Consider the following 20,961-nt stretch of genomic DNA (forward strand, 5'->3'; position numbering starts at 1 on the left):
TTGTCTTCTTTCCCCTGTCTGAAACTCAAATTTTTGCATTTGTGGTGGTGGTGGTTTAGTCGCTAAGTTGTGTCCAATTCTTGAGACCCTGTGGACTGTAGCCTGCCAGGCTCCTCTGTCCATGGGATTCTCCAGGCAAGAGTACTGGAGTGGGTTGCTGTTTTCTTCTCCAGGGGATCTTCCCTACCCAGGAATCAAACCTGGGTCTCCTGCATTGCAGGCAGATTCTTTACCAACTGAGCTACAAGGGAAGCTTTGTTCCATTTATAAAATGGAACAAATAATTCTGGCTGGCTACCCAGGCCTCCCCCCCAACAACCCCATTCCTTTTGCCTCTTTAAAAGGGTCAGAGCAACTGATCTAGTGAAAGTCTTGAAGGGAAAGGCTCTCACCCGTATTTGGTGTTATTTCACTGGGCCTTCCTAGGTTTGCAAGAATGGGGAACTGTTGAGGGCAGGGGCAGCATGGTATTCACCTTTGTGTCCCAGCACCGGGCCTGCTCAGCAGAGTGAGTGAATGAAGGACGGGGTGTGGCGCCTTGGGTCTCTAGGTGGAGTGCACTTCTTTCACGTCTCAACCGGATAACAGAAAAGAATTAGGAAAATTGGATAGGAAATCAAGAGGAGAATATAGCATGAAAAAAAAAAATTCCCATCGAGGGAAGAATTTTCAAAGGGGAGAAAGTGAGTTTCTGGTATAATTAGAAAATGGCACATAATTAATTTACATGCAGCTAAAAGTGTTGGCTCTCGGTTAACTTGCCCACCTGGATCCAGATGATGAAGCTGGCAATGCTTGCGGCTCTTTATCTGAGAATCTCTGAGTCTCTGGTCTCCTTCTGTCAATAGTAGAAGGAGAAAGTGAGGCTGTGAGTTGTCCTGTAGTTTTCTAAGGGCTACCCCACAAAGTATTAGAATAATTCATGTTATTATGTGCTGGCACTATGCTGATTACTTTGCCTTCATTATCCCTTTGCATTTTCCAACAGTAATAGCTTACAAAGGTGTAAAGATTAAACAAAAAAATGACTTGAAATTGTTGGGCCAGCATCTGGCACTTGATAAGCCCTCAATGAATAATAGCTATCACAGTAACTCTGATGTTATTGCTCTCATCTTCTCCCATTTTTTTACTGGTTAGAAAGTTGAGGCACAGAGAGGTCAAGTGTAAAGTCACACAGCTAGTCATAGCAGAGTTGAAACTGGAACCAGCTCTGGCTAGCTCTGAGGCCCACTCTATAACTATTTACAAAGGTAAATACCATGTTGTCCCTGCCCTCAGAAGTTCCCAATTCTTGCTAACCTCGTCATTCAAACTGGGGTCATTATAGAGCCATTCCCTAAGCACTGCCATTTCCCCATTGAGGCCCCCAAGTGAGCCCCCAGCATGTGACAAGGCACATTTCACAACCAGTGCATCCAGAAACCAGATGGGCCACTTGCAAGCATGACAACCCTGGAGCAGTCTGCCATGCCCAGGGAACACCTTCCATGGGGATGACTGAAAAATGATTCCTCCATGAGCAGTTGTGGCAGGGCCTCCCCGTGGGTAATTAGTGAGTGTGATTGATCACAGCTGATGAGCTGTGTGGCTTACAACAGGGTTTGACCAGTCATTGGGTGTATCTGGGTGTTAACACCCAGCTCAGGCAGCCCCTGGAACTCTTCCTCCTCAGGCTGGAGGGAAGTGGGGCCCAGGTGCCTGAATCTGTCCTGTTTCAGGGACCTCCTTTAGTGGGGCTTGAGGCTGCCCCCTTGGTGGTGAGTTTTCTTCCCTCTTCTGTAAAATTAAGTCAGAGGGCTTACTTTTCCATCTCTGAATTATAGAAATGCCTTTGAGATAAGGTAATGATTGAGCTGAGTACTGGACAGGAAGCTAAGAGACTTGAATCCCAGTCCTACTCGGTGCTGTGTGTCCTTGGGCAAGTCACAGTTGCTGCCAGAGATTAGATTTCTAGGGACTTCCCTGGCAGTCCAGTGGTTAGGAGTCTGCGCTTTCACTGCTCAGCAGCTAGGTTCCATCCCTAGTCGGGGAACTAAGATCCCACATACTGGGTGATGTGGCCAAAGCAGACAACAACAGCAGAAACTAAGAGAGACTAGATTTCTGAAGTCTCTTGCACACTAACTGGAACACCCCCAAAACCCCCGCAACTAGTAGCTTTGCATTTACTTAGTCTCATTTGGATTCTTAAGTGGCTTGGCCAGAAAGCTGTGGGTATTCAGAATCTGAAAGGACTTGGGATGAAACCATGCTTCACCACTGTGGGCACTTCACCCCTCTAGGTGTTTGAGGAGACAACCTTGTCAAGGTTCCTGATGCTAGAAGACAGAGACCTCTGTTCTACGCCTGGTGCCCTGAGATACTAGCTAAGTAGCCTTAGGCGAGCCAGTGGCCTTCTCTGTGGCTCACCTTTTCCTGTTATCAAATGGGGATAGTCATACCCTCCCTCCCTACCCCACAGGAGCATTGCAGGATCAGAGATGATGACAAACGTATGAGAAGCATGTTGAAAAATAGAACACTCTATGCAAATATGAGGGATTGTCAAATCTCACACTTGAGTTTCCTCCTCAGTGGACTGGCCTTCCTTGATACAAGGCAATATTGCAAAAACCCTGGCTCACACCTGGCACACAGTAGGCGGACAATCTCTGGGAGCTGTCCCAGGCTTATGCCTTTGATCTTGCCTTTGATCTGGAAGGTCAAAAATCCTCCCACACCCATCTCCACATTTCTTCTTCCCCTCCACCTGTCTTTTCAACCAGCATCTAGTTATTCCCCAAAGTTGAAGCAGGTCAGAAGTCCTCTGGTTTCTTTTCCTTCATAGCTTTCTTCACCTGATAGTAGCTGTCCATTTGTTTTTGTGGTCAAATTAGTCTTGCCTGCCACTAAACTGCAACCTCTGTGACAATAGAGATCTTATTGTCTCGCCCGCCCAGGACAAAGCCTGGCACGTAGTATAATAAATATTGACTAATATTTATTAAAATGAGGCATAGATGGTTAGGTGGATGGATGCCACCCAGCTTTATTGTTTTTTCCCTCTCTTTTGCATCCCTTCTTAGAAACTAGTGGTTGGTGGAAAAGTGACTAGTCATGGAGTTAGATTCCAGGAGGCTGGCTTTGTAACTCACTGGGCCAGTCCCCTGGAACAGGTCACCTAACGTCTCTGTTGTCTGTTTTCTGGTCTATAAAGTAGAGATAATAATACATCATGTATGTTTGGAGGCTCCATGAGATAATGAATGTGAAAGTCAAGGCAAGGGGTTATTACACTGTCTCTTTTGTTTTTGACGTGGAACCTGGTTCACAGACAGGATGCTGGGAGAGGATGTTAATTTAAGAACCTCAGGCAATGTGTCCCCTTTACTCTCATTTGGGGGTTCTAAGAAAATGATGGTCATGATGATGATGATGGTGATGATGGCTGTTATTTACTAAGCGATTATTCTCTAACAGGCTCTAGGCTTAGCACATTTCTCATGTTAATACACTTAATTTTCCTAACAACCCAGAGATTATCCCCACTCTAAAGTAGCCAGCCCTGGTGACTCCATCACATGACTGTGTTCTAATTTTCTTCACAGCGCTTATCACTAACTAAAATTAACTCATTTACCTACTTGTTTATGGTCTGTCTTCCCCAATTAGATTGCAGATTCCATGGGAGCAGAGCCTTATCTGCCATGCTTTTGGCTGATTCCCCAGTGTCTAGAAGAGTCACTGGTTGGCACACACAAGACACTCAATAGACCCATTTAACAGATGAGAAAATAAGCCCAGAGAGGCGAAGTGCCTTACCCAAGGACACACAGTTACTTCGGTCTGTCAGGCTGTGACTCTGATGTTATAATACTTTCTCCCATGGTACTATGGATTCTTCTGTGCCATACCCTAGTGAAGATCTGATGACAAGAAGGCTGCCCAGAGTCATGTCCTCTCCCTCCACTCTCCTCCCGCATCCCCTTTTCACCTCTGTTAAAGAGCTCTGCTTTGGACAGGGACACCAACAGAGAGTTTGCAGAGGCCCGCAGGGAAGGTGACTGGTCTCCCCTCTTTCTTCTGGCTCTTTCTCCCACTAGTAGGGCTCACACCTTCCTGGAACCTTTTCACATCTGTTCCCCACCGGGCCCTCAGCCTTCAATTCTAATCTTTAGGAGAACGGGGAGCCAAACATTTTTAGATTTCAGTATTTGGCACATGAATCAATGCTAATTAACCTTGTCCATAGCCAGGTCTTTCTAGAAGCCAAATGCTTTGTCCTGGAACGTGACATTGATTGGTAGCGTGAACAGGCCTGGGAACCAGAACTCTGGAGCCCCACCCCCACCGCCCCCAGTGCCTGCCAGAAACTTCCAGTCACCTTGCTTCCTCACTTAGGCCCCCTTGCCTCGTGTGGGTGGGAATCCTTTTCTGTCTAGAGTGGAGGATTGGTTCCGTATATCCCAGAGGAGGGGAACTGCCGGAATAAGAAAGGCACTTGAAAGGAGACTAGCATGGGGTTAAGAGCTGCATCTTGGAGTCCAACAAGTCCAGGTTCAAGTTGTGCCTCTGCCGCTTACTAGCTGAGTGACCTGGAGGTAATATCACTTGAGTCTCAACTTCCCCAAAACCTATTGTGCAGAGTAGATAAGACAATGCAGAAAAATAGCTGTTGGAGTGGTATGCTGCTGCCGCTGCCGCTAAGTCGCTTCAGTCGTGTCCGACTCTGTGCGACCCCATAGACGCCAGCCCACCAGGCTCCCCTGTCCCTGGGATTCTCCAGGCAAGAACACTGGAGTGGTATAAACGCTAGTAAATGCTTGAGGTAGGGTAGCTGCTGTGTATCATGGAATCAGACTTTGGGGTTTCCACAGGATGGATTAGAGACCCTCACAAGCCAGAAAAGCCTCCCGGATAAACAGCAAACATTGTCTTTTCATTTCTGATGCAACTTTATCATTGTCTTCTAAAATTTAAATTTTGAATAGGATAAGACAACTGATAGCTTGTTAAAACTGATAAGGGTCATTCTACCAGAGTCAGCAAATTGGCCCTAGGAACAGCTACCCACTTCAGTATTTTGGCCTGGAGAATCCCATGGACAGAGGAGCCTGGCAGCTACAGTCCATGGGGTCACAAAGAGTCAGACACAGCTGAGCGACTTTCCCTTCACTTCCACATCTGCCAGCGACGTACAGGGTGACCATGTCTTGGACCACTTTGCAAGCGCTCGATGTCCAGCTCCAAGCTGGACTGAGAGCATGATTAATTTTTTGCACATTGCTCCTTTATTAGAAAGTATAAATGAGAAATTATTTCAACACCTGAAGACCAAACTACAGCCTAAGTTTCCATAGACTCAAGATTTTTGACATTCTGGAATGAGCTTTCTGTAACATATACCCTTTCTGTGGCATGCAAGCATCATTCTTTTTATATTAAACACTTGTTATGTTCCAGTGGTGAGCATTCTTCCTGGGATGGGGTCACTCAGTCCTCATTGTCCTACATGGCAGGTGCTTTTATTTGACTCATTTTGTAAACAAGGAATGGTGCTAAGTGCTGGGGTTCCCAGTTGACCCAGAGAGTGGGGTCCACCAGGCCTTTCCCTGTTCCTTCTGTGCCCCCTTGGTTTGGGAGTTCCATTTTGGCTGTGACTGGGAGGGGTTGGGGGCAGCCACCTGGGCTTGCTCTGTAAGTTCCTGTAACCCCAGGCCCAGGAGGCAGCTGGGAGGGGCCTTTTCTCACCTCTCCATCTTAAGGCCCATGATTTATCGTAGCAGAAACTTGGGGTGTGCCTCCCTCTCCATGCCCCTGGAGCAGGAAGGTTTCTGTCATTTCTCTTTCCTGTGTGACAGCTCCCTCTCCCTCCCTTTCAGAGCCTAATACCCCACACCCTGGGGCTCAGGGGGATGGGAGATACTGCCCTGGAAGAAGCCCCTGGGAGAGAGCCACCCCCCGGCCTGTCTGCGTGTGGGCCTGGCTGCTGTTCCCACTCTGTGTCTGAGAATGCGGGCTTGAGCTGTGGGGCAGCATGAGGGCACTTCCTGCAGTGTGATTTGTGAAGGCTCTCGCCCACCTGCCAGTCTGCCGCAGTGCCTGCAGTTCCATAACTAGAGCATTTTCCTGTTGTGGCAAGGATTGCCTTCTTGCACTGTGGGAAAGCAGTGTGGCTTAGTGGAAAGTGTGTGGCTTGGGTACTCGACAATCCCGGTTGTGTCATGGGCTAGTTGGGTGATTTGAAGGGCATTCTCTCCAAGTCTCAGGTTTCTCCATCTGTAAAGTGAAGCAAATGATCCTTACTTCTAATGTTCCTGTAAGGAGCCAAGCTGATGAGTGGAAAACATATATTAATAGCACAGTGAACGGTAGCTGACGTTACTCCTGTGTCCCTTAACACGGGAGAATCTGTGAGACTCACCTAGAAAGGGGGCATCAGGGCACCAGCAGACCAATCTGTGCCCACTTCATCTCCGGGGCTCTCTTTTCCTATCCTGGTTGTCTGCTGTTTCTCACCTACCACTCTCCCCCTGACATTCTTTGCTCTAAAAGCCAGAACTTCCTCACCTCTGTGCCCTTGCTCATGATTAAGAGCATGTTCTACATGAATGATTCACAACATGTGGTCCCCAGACTACCAGCATCAGCATTACCAGGGAACCTAGGGGTGGGGCCTGGAAATCTGTGTTTTAACAAGCCTTCTGTGCCATTCTGATGCAGCGAAAGTTTGAGAACACTATTCTGTATTACAGCAACATCCTGCTCAAGCTTGAATCCCCTCTGGGCCACTCACTAACCCACTAACTGGGACCTTGGGCAACTCCCTTAATTTCTCTGAGCTTCAATTTTCTCATATATAATATAGGAATGATAATAGTACCTGCCTCACAGGGTTGTTGTGAGAATTAAATGAGATAATCCTTAAAAAATGCTTATCTCAGTGCCTAAAACGTGGTCAATGTTTAGTGAAGATTAGACATTCTTTTTATCATCATCACCATTATTCTATATTATGTGAATATATATATAATATATATGTGAATATATATTTAGAATATACATGTATGTAAGTAAATATATAGAATATGTATATATTCTATATTCCTGGGACCCTCCCCCTGCATATTACATAAGTGGTATAATTCCCCATGTTGAAGGTCCTCCAAAGAGTCTTTCTTGATCACTTGCCTTTGAGCCCGTGTGGCTTGCATTTGTCCCTGTTTTCGGTGCAATGCCCAGGTTCTGCCTGCCTAGGAGTGCCCTGCAGCATTCCATTGCAGTTCCTGGCATCTGAGCAGCTGCTTGGGCACTGTACGATAAATGCTGGTCTGAAATGCCATTTGCCAAGACCGGGTCTGCCTACGGGCTTCCTCACTCTGGCTCCTGTGGCACTTGCCACATTCTCCCTCTGAGTTGAAATGATCTCCCGCCTTCTGTGTCTTTCACGGTCTTGAGGAGAATGACATCAGAACCCACGCTGAGTTATCTTTGCACCTTGCCATTGTTATTTCCTATCCTTGCTACACCAATTCCCCTTGAATAAGTATCTACCATGGAAGCATTTTCTTGAATCTTCTCTCAAGCCTTGCAAGGTTGGGATTGCAGTCTTCCTGTTGTAGCTGACGGAATTTAGGCCCCAAGCCTACGGCGTCTACATGGCAACACTTGGTGGTGATCCAGAGCAGTTGGCTCCAGAGTTTAGGTACTTTCTACTGCCCCATCTGTCCAGTGATGACAGAATAAGCACTTAAGTTTTGAAGGCTGGTAGCTCTCTGAATTCCTGAATGTTGGTCTGAGGCTGACCATTCACAGACCTTCTGCTGTGCACGCATGCTCAGTCATATCCGACTCTGCAACCCCATGGACCGTAGCCCGCTAGACTCCTCTGTCCATGGGATTCCCCAGGCAAGAATACTGGAGTGGGCTGCCATTTTCTTCTTCAGGGGATCTTCCTCACTCAGGGGTCAATCCTGCGTCTCTTGCATTGGCAGGTGGATCCTTTACCACTGAGCCACCTGGGAAGCATACGCATGCCTTCTGCCGGGACAGCCTAAACTTGACCTTCCTTACCTGCCTTTCAGTTTCAGATCTGTTCGGCTGCTAAAGAACGACCCAGTTAACTTCCAGAAGTTCCCCTACACTAACGAGGATGAGGCCTGGAAGACCTACCTTGAAAACCCGCTGACGGCGGCCACGAAGGCCATGATGCGAGTCAACGGAGACGACGACAGCGTTGCGGCCCTGAGCTTCCTCTATGATTACTACATGGTGTGTCCGCCCCCTCTGACTGAACATGCGTCTTCGCTTTCAGGCTTCATGGCTCTCCAGCCCCTCTGACCACCCCTAACCCTCACCGTTCACACCTCTGGGCCTTTGCACATGCTGGTCCCTCTGCCTGGCACACTCCCCTCTCCCCTGGCGAAACCCTACTCTCAGCTCTAAGTTACCTCATTCGTTCCCTGAAGGTGGGGAAGGCGTTCTGGGCTTTCCCGTTCTGTGCCTCCTCTGGGCACCCTCAGCAAGTACCATCATTTTCCGTGACGCCGTCTTCAGAAGCTTGCTGTCTGCTCATTGACTCCTCCATCTCACCTATGACACTGAGCTCCTGGGGGGCAGGAGCCATGTCATAATGACGACTGAGTCTCCAGCACCCCACACTGCCTGCCACTCAATACTCAGTCTGTACTGATTGAGTGGACCAGTTCCTTGCCACACGCACCACAGCGATTACCTCTAACCCACCATCTTCTTTCTGTCCCTTAGGTCATCCCTACCTGCCTATTCCAGCCCCACCTCCTAGAACATGCCTTCTGCTCTTGAGTGCATTCATTCCCTTCAGGGCCCTTCCCAAGGCCCAGCTTCTCTCGGGAGCCCTCCCCTCGTATCGCGTCTCCCTCTCCCGAGTGTCTCACTGTCGTTCATACCCTTGCTGCCATCGTGTGCGTTGTACCACCTCCTGATATGCCATCTTTTATTGTTCTCTAATTGTTTCTGGGGCCTTGACTTTGAGACTGTCAGTTCCTGAGAACAGAAATTAGGCCTCTCACATATGAGCAGTGTGCTTAAACCTATTAGGAGCCACAAGTACGTAACACACATGACATCACCCCCTTCCAGTGCCTTTGCCAGACACTGCTAATGGATTTCAACCGGTATTCTCACTGAAGATACATGAGACCACAGAATCTTTTCCAGCCTAGTAACTCCAGGCAACCCCTACCCATCTGTCTGAACTGTCATATGACAGCAAACTTTCTTGCTATCCCTGTGCTGGCTTATTGCTTCTAGAGACTTTCCCAAATTGGAGGCTAGGGACATGAATAGCTGATTGTTGTGATAACTGAGTCTGAAGTTGAAGATTTAAAGCCACCTTGTAAATAAACCTTCAAATTCACTGGCCCAAGAAGTAGTGTATTCTACACAAAGGAAGGCAAACTTTGCAAATTCAGAGACCAAGTTGGGGGGAGTGGTCTCAGATACAAAAGAAACCCCAAATTATCTCTCTGGCTTTGGGTTCTCACCTAGGAGTGGTATGGCTACCCTCCCTTCCCTTCTTCCAGAAGACTGATGTTGGAAAAGAAATTTGAATTGAATGTCTCAGCCTGGGGACCTGATAGGAGCCAGAATTCTAGGTCTGAGCTTAAACTCCAAACTGGGATATATTGCTTGAGACTGGTCTATAAAATAAAATCTAGCACTATCTCCCCTGAGCAAGAGTCCATTCCCAGGGCCAGAATGGTGGGGCCAGGCTCTGAAGGTGACACTTGCAATGGTTTATTGCAGTGAAGCATCCCGGGGATACACCTGCTCTCCACCCCCTTCCCAGAGCACATCAGGTCAGAGGAGCGCTGCGGATAGTAAGAGCACGGTCTGACAGTGTGGAAAGAGCGCCAGGTTGGGAGCTGGAGACCCGTTCCTACCACAAGCTGACCATGTGACTTTGGGCAGTATAGTCCAATAGGTGACCACTTACTATTTCTTACTGAATGCTGGACACTGTGTCAGGCACCTTTCCTCATGCTCTCCCATCAGTGTGATTAAAAACCCAGGTACTGACATCACTAGACTTGGTTGGAGCCCTTGTTCTGGCTTTGTTAGCTTTAGGGAGAAAAGACCCGAATTCTCTAAGATACAAGAATATTATAATTATAATCATGAGAGGTAACATTTACACAGTGCTCTCCATGTGCAAGGCGCTAGTCTAAGCACTCACAAAAATCCCAAGGGCTGGTATTCTATTATTCCTTTCATAAAGATGATGACAATAAGGTGCAGAAAGGCTGAGGGACTTGCCCAAGGTCACACAGCCAATATGTGGCAGATCTAAGAACTGCACCCAGGAAATCTGGATTCAGTCTGTGCTCCTAATCACTGAGATGATGAAGCCTCTCTGGACTTCAGTTTTCCTCGTGCATGTAATGGGACAGCATTAGTAGACATCACAGAGAGGTTGTAGAGATTAGATTAGAGCACACAGAGAAGCCACTTAGCACAGGGCCCAGTGCTTAGGAAGCACTCCATTAAAAAACAGTGAGCATTGTCTTTATTAATAAATCTTCACAGCCCACTTGAGGGAGGGATTGTCATTCCCCACTTGACATGAAGAAACTGAATCTCAGAAAAGCACAATCATTTATTCAGAGTCACACAGCACTTTTAAGTGGTAAAGCTAGAACTTAAGCTCAGCCTGCCTGCCTCCAAATCCCATGATTCCTAAGTGCTAATCTCAGGGTACTTCTTCCCACTCTGTAACTTGGGGCTCAGACTAAATGGTCTGCTAACTCAAAGGACTGGCAGGTTTTCTCCCAATAACCAAGGTAGCTCCCCTGCATGGCCAAGTCCCCCTGGAGGGGGTTGAGGCTCGTGACAGTCAGATCTTACCCAAGAGCCACACATAAATCCTTTCTTCCTTTCTTCTCAGGGCCCCAAGGAGAAGCGGCTACTGTCCTCCAGCACTGGGGGCCGGAACGACCAAGGCAAGAGGTGAGGCTCACCCTCGCCACCATCCCTGCCCCTCTGCCCTTTCCTGCCCCCTCCCCCACCTTGGGCCCCTTATCCGCTGGGCACAGGGGGCACAATGCCAGTACTAGGGTCCATGGTACCCTTGTGCTTAGTCGCTCAGTTGTGTCCAGCTGTACAACACCATTGTCCATGGGGGATTCTCCAGGCAAGAAATACTGGAGTGGGTTGCCATGCCCTCCTCCAGGGGATCTTCCCAACCCAGAGATTGAACCCAGGTCTCCCACATTGCAGGTGGATCCTTTACCGTCTGAGCCACCAGGGAAGTCCACCATACCCTTAGGGGCCCACAAAAGTATTTTATCTGTTTTAAAATCAGAAGAAAAGGATACAATCCATCCTGGATTGTATTTGTATTTATACTGAGGATTGTAAAAGGTTTTTTAAACTATTTTTAATGGAGGAAGGGACCTATGATCGCAAAAGAGACTGGGGCCCACATTGTCACAGTGAGACCCTGCTTGAGTGCACGTGTGCACACACACACAAGTGCCTGCGGGCCACGTGGCTAAAGTTTACTAAAAACAAACTTCAAAGCCACAGTGGTGGAAAAACCCTGCTGGAAGCTTTTCTGTCCTAGCTTCCAAACCCTCCCTGGAGCCTCAAGGGGAGGGGACACCTATGTTCCCATATTTCTTTCCGTAGGCTGTCCTGGGCCTCTGCCTGGCACTGGTGCCTCGGGGCATGGATGTTCCTTTTCTTATAGAGCAGCTCAGGCCATACTCATGGCCAGATGGGCACTGGAAGGATACCGCCCCCCTTTCTCTACTTTTCCTTACTCCCAGTAGGCAGTGCTTCTGCTGGGAAACCTTCTGGGCCTCTCCCTTCTGGAAAGCCCAAACTGCTAAGGCAGGCGTTGAGGTGCTTGCGGCTGGCTCAGGGCCTTCCACTGCTACAAACAGTGGGTTTTTGTGCATGACGTTTCCCTCAAAACTAATTTTTTAAAAACGTTGTCAGCTTTTCTGATTGTAAAATAATACCTTCTGGTTATAAAGTATTCAAATTCTATAGAAATGTATAAAGTTAGAAAGGAAGGAAGGAGGAATGAATTGGTAGGTTATGTAATGTATTTGTTCATTTGAAGAAAATTATTTATAGGTATATGACAATTTTAGGGAAATTATGAATAAATAAATAGAAAAGTCTAAAATGAGAAAGCTCAAGTTAATATCATAACTCCAGTAGCAACAGAGGTTGTTCTAAGAAAACTTATCATAGTAAAATATTTGACCACCCATCAAACAATATTTGTGTAGTTATAACAACTAATTGTTGAAATGATTTTAAAGTTTAGTTTGCTTTTTAAAAGCAAATTTGAAGTAGTAATAAAGTAAATACCCATCCTGAGGCTGGCCCTTGAGAGTCATCCTGAGAAGGATGGTGGTGGAAAGGGAAGACTGCACAGCTACAGGAGGGCGCCCGTCGACAGCAGAATCATCTCCTAATGAGGTCTGTGTGTTCCCTCCATGTCTCTGATTCTGTCACTCTCTGGGTCTCGGGTGTGAAAATAGTTTATCTGACTCTTTGACAAAGTGAGGAGTGTGTGCAAAAATTCTTTGGATTCTGTACAATGAAATGCATTAAAGACACTGTTATTTTTGCTTAAAAAGTAAAAAAGTAAAAGTTTCTTGCAGTTCTACTGTCTTGTTTCCCTTCATAGTTCAGGGTATATCCTTCCAGACCTTTTTCTCAATGTACACTATCTGAACTCACAAATGCCCACTCTTACCTTCGCCAGGAATGACCCAGTACAGTTATTTTAATGTGGGGACATTAGACTCTGGGTAAGGAATGAATAAACTCTCAGTTTTTTAAATTACCAAGTACTGAAATGGATAAAGCAGGCATTTGCCCCCGAACCTTGATCCTGTACCTGGTTCCTCCCTGCTTCTCCCTGTGACACGTTGGGCCCGCTGCAGTATCTCATTCCAGGCATGTTGGGAAGACCTAACATTACCTCGGATTAAAGAAGTCAATATGCCAGTGTGATGGTCAGCCTGCAGTCCAGTCAAGGACCCCCTCCAGGCTCCTAGAAAAGAGGTGTGCCCACTTATCCCACCTCTCTCTCCTCAGGTACTACCATGGCATGGAATACGAGATGGACCTCACCCCCCTTGAAAGTCCCACGCACCTCATGAAATTCCTGACAGAGAATGTGTCTGGAACCCCGGAGTACCCAGATGTGCTCAAGAAGAATAACCTGATGAGCGTGGAGGGGGCTGCACCCACGCCGGGCAAGGCAGCTCTTCTCCCCGCAGGCCCCAGCAAGCTGGAGACCGGCTCTGTGGACAGCTACCTGCTGCCCGCCAGCGACGTGTATGATAACGGCTCCCTCGGCTCCTTGTTTGAGAGCGTTCACGGGGTGCCTCCCACACAGCGCTGGCAGCCTGACAGCACCTTCAAAGATGACCCACAGGAGGTGAGGGCCCACGCCCACACCCCTGCAGCATCCTGGGTGCATGCGGGTATGGGAGGAGAGCAGACAGGGAGGTGGTCAGAGCTTTGGAATCACCGGGAGGAAGAGCCCTCGGGCTGAGGCAGGGCTGCCGTGTGCGTTTGTCCAGGCTGTGCCCTGTGCGGCCTTCACAGCTGTATGGAGTGGCCCTGGGTGAGGTCCCAGTGGAACTGAATGTGAGCATATATTTTCCCTGGATTGTGTTTCTCTGCAGTCTCTACTCTTCCCAGATATCCTGAAAACCTCCCCAGAACCCCCGGGTCCAGAGGACTATCCCAACCCCAAGAGGTAAGTGAGCCTCTCTGGACCCTTGAGCACTGGACAGTGGGCAGGGGACTGCAGACAGCTGTACACCGTCCCCAGAGCAAACGTCATCACCGAACGAAAAGAGAGACGTGGAGGCATGTAAAAGAAAAGAGTGATTTCCACATCCCTTTCCCAGGTTGCGCCCAGCAGCTCAGAACTGAGCTCTGTGTCAGAAAACCAAGGTTCCATTGTGTCCTGGTCTGCCTGTGACTTGGTCACCCCTCAGGGCTCTCTCATTTCCATTATTCGTTATTCAGGAGCGTTGTGTCTCAACAAAGCCATTAAACAGAAGCCCTAAAAATGAGGAAATGGAGGCCCCAGGAAGTAGAGTGATTTAGTGAGGTCACGTGGTAAATCCATAGCAGAGCCGCAGGTTTCCTGCCCCACTGCCCGCTGGGATACGCCATCCAGCCTGGGAGCCCAGCCTCAGGGTCCTCTCCCGCCTCCCTGCAGCGACTTTGAGTACACCCTGGGCTCCCCCAAAGCCATCCACATCAAGTCGGGCGAGTCACCCATGGCTTACCTCAACAAGGGCCAGTTCTACCCTGTCACCCTGCGGACGCCAGTGGGTGGCAAAGGCCTTGCCTTGTCCTCCAACAAGGTCAAGGTACGGTGGCTGCCCTGGGAGTGCTTGGGAAGCGGGTGGGGTGGTCAGGTCAACCCTGCCTGCCGGGGTCTCCAGGGAGAGGGTGCTGTTAGAGGACTGCCCGTTGCCAGGGAGAGGGGCAGCCCAGCCGAAGGGCAGGGCCGCCTGACCCCGGCTCCGGGAAAGGATAAGGCTGCCCGGGCCTCTCCTGAGGCAGGGGGTCACGGTGACCGATGTGCTTGCAGAGTGTGGTGATGGTGGTCTTCGACAATGAGAAGGGCCCGGTCGAGCAGCTGCGCTTCTGGAAGCACTGGCATTCGCGGCAGCCCACCGCCAAGCAGCGGGTCATCGATGTGGGTGAGAGCCTGCTCACTCCCTCCACCCCAGCGTCTCGCTCTCTGACTCTCCGTCTCACACCTCTCTCACACGCACACGCGCACAGACACGCCAGTCAGGCCTTTCCTGCTGTCCCCCTTTTCCCCACCCCCTTCTGACCTCTGCAGGGCTTATTTCTGACTCCAGCCGCCTGCCTGGCCCCTGTCTCCAGGTCCTAAGCTGTGGGGTTTTCGGGGATTTGCATGTTGACTGGAAGCAGTGACCTCTTTTCTTTGTTGCTTTGGGATAAACAAGGCTCTGGGGGCCCCAGGAGTACCATATAAACAGACCCCTGGGGTGCTGGCTGGCCTGTCCCCATCAGGGGTCTTGGCCAATTGGGATACAAATGCATGAGATAACTGAGAAGGCAGCTGTTGAGTTGGGAGCTGGAAGCACAGAGCCAGCTCTGCTTTGGAAGCTGGACACTTCATGCTTCGTCGTTGGGAAGAGAGCTAGGGAAGGCCTGTGTGTGCCACCAGTTCCAGCGCTAAGACAGGTGGGAGGCGCAGCCCATCCTTGGGTCTCCAGGCCCTGGCCCTGTCACTCTTTTCCTGGCTGTGTGACCTGTATCACCTCCCCTTCCTGAGCCTCGGTTTCTTCAACTGTCACCTGGGAAAATACCAGCTCTGCCCCATCTGCCTGCCGTGCAGTTTCTGCCTTGGAGCCACGTGTGCTAGAGAACATGACACAAATAGGGACGATTCAGTGACTTCTCTGAGAGGCCAGATGGCAGTGGTTAGGAGCCTGGGCTCAGGAGCCAGAGAGAACTGACCTCCAGACCTTGCTCTACCTCTTATTAGCTGTGACCAGACCTCTCTGAGCTTTGTTCTCCTCATGTGTAAGCTGAATATTCATAGCATTGTTGTGAGGATTAACTGAGGGCTTGCCGTATTATAAGTGTATAGCTCAGTTCAGTTCAGTTGCTCAGTCGTGTCCGACTCTTTGTGACCCCACGGACTGCAGCACGCCAGGCCTCCCTGTCCGTCACCAACTCCCGGAGTTTACTCAAACTCATGTCCATTGAGTTGGTGATGCTATTGAACCATCTCATCCTCTGTCGTCCCCTTCTCCTCCTGCCCTCAGTCTTTCCCAGCATTAGGGTCTTTTCAAATGAGTCAACTCGTCACATGAGGTGGCCAAAGTACTGGAGTTTCAGCTTCAGCATCAGTCCTTCCAGTGAACACTCAGGACTGATTTCCTTTAGGATGGACTGGTTGGACCTCCTTGCAGGCCAGGGACCCTCAAGAGTCAAGTGTACAGGAGTACTGTCATATATTTAATGTGACAAATTCAGTACTGGTCGTGCTGATTTTACTATGGTTATGACTGCCACTATGACTGCGATTACCATTTTACCTGGGAGATCTCCTAAATCACAGTCCCACTGAAAAGAATAAGCTCCACCCCAAAATCATGAGGGCCCTGGCCTAGTTGGCAAAGTTAAGGAGTCCCTCTGGGATTTGGGCAGATCTCCTTCCCAGGCTGGACCCAGTTTTTCCATCCGTAGCCCAGGGCACAATGAAAAACTTCCTCCCTAGTTTGAAGCATGGTTCCTGGGGGAGAGGATCCAAGTCCCTGCCAAGAACAGGGTCCGGCCCCTAATGACCCCTCCCCGTGGTACCCCCAAATCCCTTGTCTCCTGACTCTCCTCTGGTCTCCTGTGGTTTCAGCCGACTGCAAAGAAAATTTCAACACTGTCCAGCATATTGAGGAGGTGGCATATAATGCGCTGTCCTTCGTGTGGAATGTCCATGAGGAGGCCAAGGTCAGTGCTGGGGGCATGGCTGGGATGGAACTGGTCTGCCAGCAAGTCCCAGGAAAGGACTGTCCCTAGGATTGTGGTAGCTGCTCCAGTGAGGGCACCAGGGAGGAGGCAGGATATGCGAGTGAAGGAGAAGCACAGGCTCTAAGCTAGAGTGGCCGGGCCCTTATCCCACCTCCGTGACCTCGGACAAGTGCCTTAGCTGAATATTGGGAGTATCAGCTTAGCGTGAGCGGATAGGTTGGCATGAGGCTCAGGTGAGATGAGAGGAAGGGAGAGCCCAGCCTGGCGCAGAAGTGGTGGCCATTGTTATTAGTCCAATCCACCTATTTGCCAGATGGGAAAACTGCATCTTGTGCAAGCCACACAGCAAGCCGCTGCTGCTTGGATTTCCTGACATGTGGGCCAGTGCAGAGTGTTGCAGGAGAAGTGCTGTGGAGTCTGGTAGATGGAGGCTGAAATCCGTTACCTCACTCATGGAGCCTATGGGAAGGGAAGTGCAATCTGCCTCCTAGAGCTGTGGTGAAGATCCGAGGAGATCATGCAGGACGGAGCAACGGGCACTTTGTATGCCAAGCCCATTGGAGAGGCCTGAGAAATGGAGCCTCTGGCAATATCTTTTTCATACCTGTGATGAAGCCATGTAGTGCTTGAGACCAGCCTCACACTCACCGGTGCTGCGGGTCCCTCTGTGTCTCGGGCTTCTGTTTGGACAGGTGGTATTGTGGAAAGGGCACTAGTCAGAGGGTCAGGGACTGGGTGACCTTGGGCCTGTCCCTTCACCTTTCTGGGCCAGGCTTACCCCATCAGACCAAGTTTGGGTCAGGCTCATGGCAAAGGCCCTTCTGGCCTGGGAAAGCCGGGGAGCTTATCCTGCCTCCCCACCTCCCCGCCTCCTCTCACGGGGCGATCCAGGCTGCCCGGAGAAAACCAAGGTGAAGGGGCTCTGAAAACAGCTAGGAGAGGCACAAAGGCAGGGATTATTATTATTCAAACAGACACCCGGGACTGGGGAGGAGCTGGGGCCTCCAGTTCAGGGAGTGGGGGAAGAGTTTCGTGGGAAGGGAGAGGTGGGTTTCGGTGGGGATTTTCTCACAGCCTCTTAAGCCCCCAGGCTTGGGTCTTTGTCAGGTGTGAGTTGGGTGGGGGCGGCATCAGGGCTGAGCTGGCTGAGGGGGAGGTATGTCTGGCATGCATCTGGGGGCCTGGCCCCTCGCAGCCAGGGAAGGAAGGGGGTCTGCTCCAGCACCACCCCACCCCCACTTGTTCAAGTCAGGATAACTTCCAAGAGAGGCGTCCCAAGGAATAGGGGCCAGTATGGAGTGGGGTCTGGCCTGGTGTTCCACAGAGAATCCAGCAGTAGGCAGTGAGTAGGTGAGCTAGCTAAGAGACGTCCAGCTAAGACTGACCCCAGGCTGCCAACAGCTGGACACAGGCTTCTGGTTGAGACTCCATCTGTCCCACTCACAACAACAGTTACAAAATATCCAAGCCACCTAGGTATTCTGCCACCCTCACAGCCACAGGAGGTAGGTTTAATTGTTCCCATTTTGCAGATAGAGAAACTGAGGCTCCATGAGGTTCAAGGACTTATCCAAAGCCGCATGGCTTGAGGGGCTGAGTGGTCCCATGTCCAGGCTCATTCCTCTCTGCCAGCCTGCCCAACTCCCTGTGGAAGCGTTAGCAAGTCACACGCATGCTCAGAGCCTCCATCTCCTCAGCTGTAGAACAGGGGTGACTGGTTCAGCCATGGCTAGAGCTGGTCGTTCAGGTGCTAGGGGCATGGACCACCCTCTGTGGCCCTGGGCAGGGCCAGCAGGAAAGTATCTTCTGAGGCTGGCGGGGAGGGGATTTGGGCCCTTCTCTACCTTCTTGCTCTGAGTTACAAAAAAAAATGATAATAAAATAAAAATGAGGCTCTGGATTTTAAATTCCTAAAGGACCCTTAATCTCTCTCCCAGGCCCTTGACTCTTTGGGCTCCCCTTGGCATTCTAGCAGGAGCTGCACTGTCCACTGGTGACACTCTGAGCTCAAACTCTGGTTCCCTTGTATGCTCCCTGTGTTGCCCTCGGACAGCAGCCCCCTCGGAGCATGGGTTTTCCCTGGAAAAGAGAGGTGGAGAGGTTTGCCTTCCAGGGGCGCTGTGAAGCTGAGGGTGCCCACTCGGCGCCCAGCAGGCTCCATGGTATGCAGGGAGGTTATGGGGCCGCAGGTCCTGTGACCCAGGCCGGCTGTTTAGCGAGCTCCCTCCGCTGTCCCCAGGTGTTTGTTGGCGTCAACTGCCTCAGCACAGACTTCTCCTCACAGAAGGGGGTGAAGGGAGTCCCCTTGAACCTGCAGATCGACACCTATGACTGTGGCTCCGGCACCGAGCGCCTGGTACACCGTGCTGTCTGCCAGATCAAGATCTTTTGTGACAAGGTGGCTGCGCGGACCCTCTGCGGGGCCCTGGGCGGGCGGGCCAGCCCGACCTGCGCGTGCTCGGCCGCTCTGGGCGCAGCAGTGTCTGCTTCTCGCTCTCTGAGTGCCTCTATCTGTCGTTTGTCTGGCTGGCTCTCTGCACGTGTGTTTTCCTCTGCTCAGCCCTTCCTCTTTCTGCGCGTCTCCGTCGGTCTCTGTGCAAAGCCCTCCAGGTGTCTTTTTCACGTCTTTCTTCTGGTCTCTTCTGAGCGCCTTCTCTTTCCTGTTTCTTTCTCTGTTCCTCTCTCCCCACACCTCTCTGTCTCCCTGTTTTTCTTTCTCTGCCTCTCGGTTTCTCTCTCCCAAGGCTTTGCTGACCTCGGACAGGGCTGGGCCGCGCTGGGTCATGCCGAGTGCTGGTACCTTCCCGTTTCCTGATCCCACCCTGGGAAGAAAGCAACCCCAGAAGTCCCAGAGTTGAGAGGAAAAGCAGCCAGCCCTCCCGAGACCAGTGGTGACCCCCAGCCCCCTCTCTCCTACAGGGAGCCGAAAGGAAAATGCGGGATGATGAGCGGAAGCAGTTCCGGAGGAAGGTCAAGTGCCCCGACTCCAGCAACAGTGGTCAGTGGGCCTGGGCTGGGCTGGGTTGGCGTGAAGGAGAGAGGAGATGGGCAGAGGGCAGAGGCATGAACAGAGGGACCTCAAGGCACAATGCCTTCCTTTTTCCATCAGGCATCAAGGGCTCCCTGCTAGCTGGCTTCAGGGGCAACGAGACCACCTACCTGCGGCCTGAGGCGGACCTGGAGACCCCACCAGTGCTGTTCATCCCCAACGTGCACTTCTCCAGCCTGCAGCGTCCTGGAGGGGTGAGGGTCTTGGGCTAAGAGAGGGTCTGGGCCTCTGGGTGGGGCCATCTTAGCAGAGACCGGCTGGGAGCAACCTGCCACTTAGCAGGACAGGCCAAGTTAGAGGTTGATAGGTCCTGGCATCACCAAAATGGAAATATCTTTGCTGAATCCCGGGGACTCAAAAAATGTATATATGGTCATATAAGTTCAGGGACCTTTTCTACTGAAGAGAGTTCGTGAAAAATGAACTTGATACCCATTGAAATGTTCACTCTTGAAGCATACACAGGAGGTTTCTAACGTCTGAGCCCCAGGTTAGACCGCAGCTGTGTCAGAGCTGGGTGGATAATGATCATCCCAGCAATGCTTGTGAGGCTCACTTTACACTAGGCGCTGCTCTTAGAGCTTTCCACGAGTCCTCTCCTGAACCCTCACTTCCTCCTTATTAAGTAGGTAATGTCGTTCTCCCTGGATTCACCAGGTGGAAACTGAGACGTTGAGACCAAAATTACACAGGCCATCGCAGAGCCAGGACTGGAGCCCAGACAACCTGGGTTCAGAGACAGTGCCCGTCACCACGGGTCACACCACCTCTCAAGATAGGGAGCTGCTCACCAAGCACCTTGACCAGCCAGCCCTTTGCTGCGTCATCTTGTTTCTCCATCACAGGCAGCCGTTGAGGTAGAGGCTGTTATCCCCATTTTCCCCAACAAGGTCACACAACAAATCAGCAGCAGAATCAAGATCCCAGAGCCTGCCTGTTAGTTTGCTTCCATATTACACAGTTTGACCATTTCCACCCATTGAGCTCCCCCCCATTTAGGTGGGAATGTTTACAGAAATGACCACCTGTTCACAAAGGTGTTCAGTGCATTGACTCCAAACAGTAACACAGCTTATGGAGCAGCCAGTCCTGATGTCGGCCTTGGCACACATTTAAAGCCTCCCTATGTCCACCACACCCCCTTCTCTGCCCTGAAGTAGTTCTGTGGTCCCGATAGCACAGGAGGCTGCATTAACCCACTCTCTCCCCCTAACCCCAACCAGAGGCCTCAAGTAGGGAGACGCCCACTTGAGGGGTGGAAGCCCCCGTGGCCAGGCTGACAGCTCTCCTGTGGGAGGAGGAAGTAGGAGACCAGTCCTTGTGCCTGTGAGCCTGAGAGAGGGGACCCGCCGAGCGGAAAGTCCCAGTTCTGCCTCCTGGGGGCTGCCCTGGAGACGGCC

The 20,961-nt window shown here is 50.7% G+C and overlaps 1 protein-coding gene across 3 annotated transcripts in view; it reads left to right on the forward strand.

Moving 5' to 3' along the window:
• The window catches only part of GRHL3 (grainyhead like transcription factor 3), a 36,853-nt gene that overhangs the window by 4,823 nt on the left and 11,069 nt on the right, over nt 1-20,961 (forward strand). For all 3 annotated transcript variants that reach the window (XM_088843542.1, XM_088843547.1, XM_088843544.1), the window contains exons 2-11: nt 8,067-8,253; nt 10,907-10,968; nt 13,078-13,423; nt 13,674-13,747; nt 14,219-14,372; nt 14,597-14,708; nt 16,397-16,491; nt 18,752-18,910; nt 19,432-19,510; nt 19,622-19,755. In XM_088843542.1, the coding sequence (XP_088699668.1) occupies nt 8,067-8,253; nt 10,907-10,968; nt 13,078-13,423; nt 13,674-13,747; nt 14,219-14,372; nt 14,597-14,708; nt 16,397-16,491; nt 18,752-18,910; nt 19,432-19,510; nt 19,622-19,755 (1,402 nt within the window). The remainder of the gene's footprint in view (nt 1-8,066; nt 8,254-10,906; nt 10,969-13,077; nt 13,424-13,673; nt 13,748-14,218; nt 14,373-14,596; nt 14,709-16,396; nt 16,492-18,751; nt 18,911-19,431; nt 19,511-19,621; nt 19,756-20,961) is intronic.

This window comes from Moschus berezovskii, chromosome 2 (assembly GCF_049115385.1).
Source record: "Moschus berezovskii isolate FMDL1 chromosome 2, NW_MosBer_1.0, whole genome shotgun sequence".
NCBI classification, from domain to species: Eukaryota; Metazoa; Chordata; class Mammalia; order Artiodactyla; family Moschidae; genus Moschus; species Moschus berezovskii.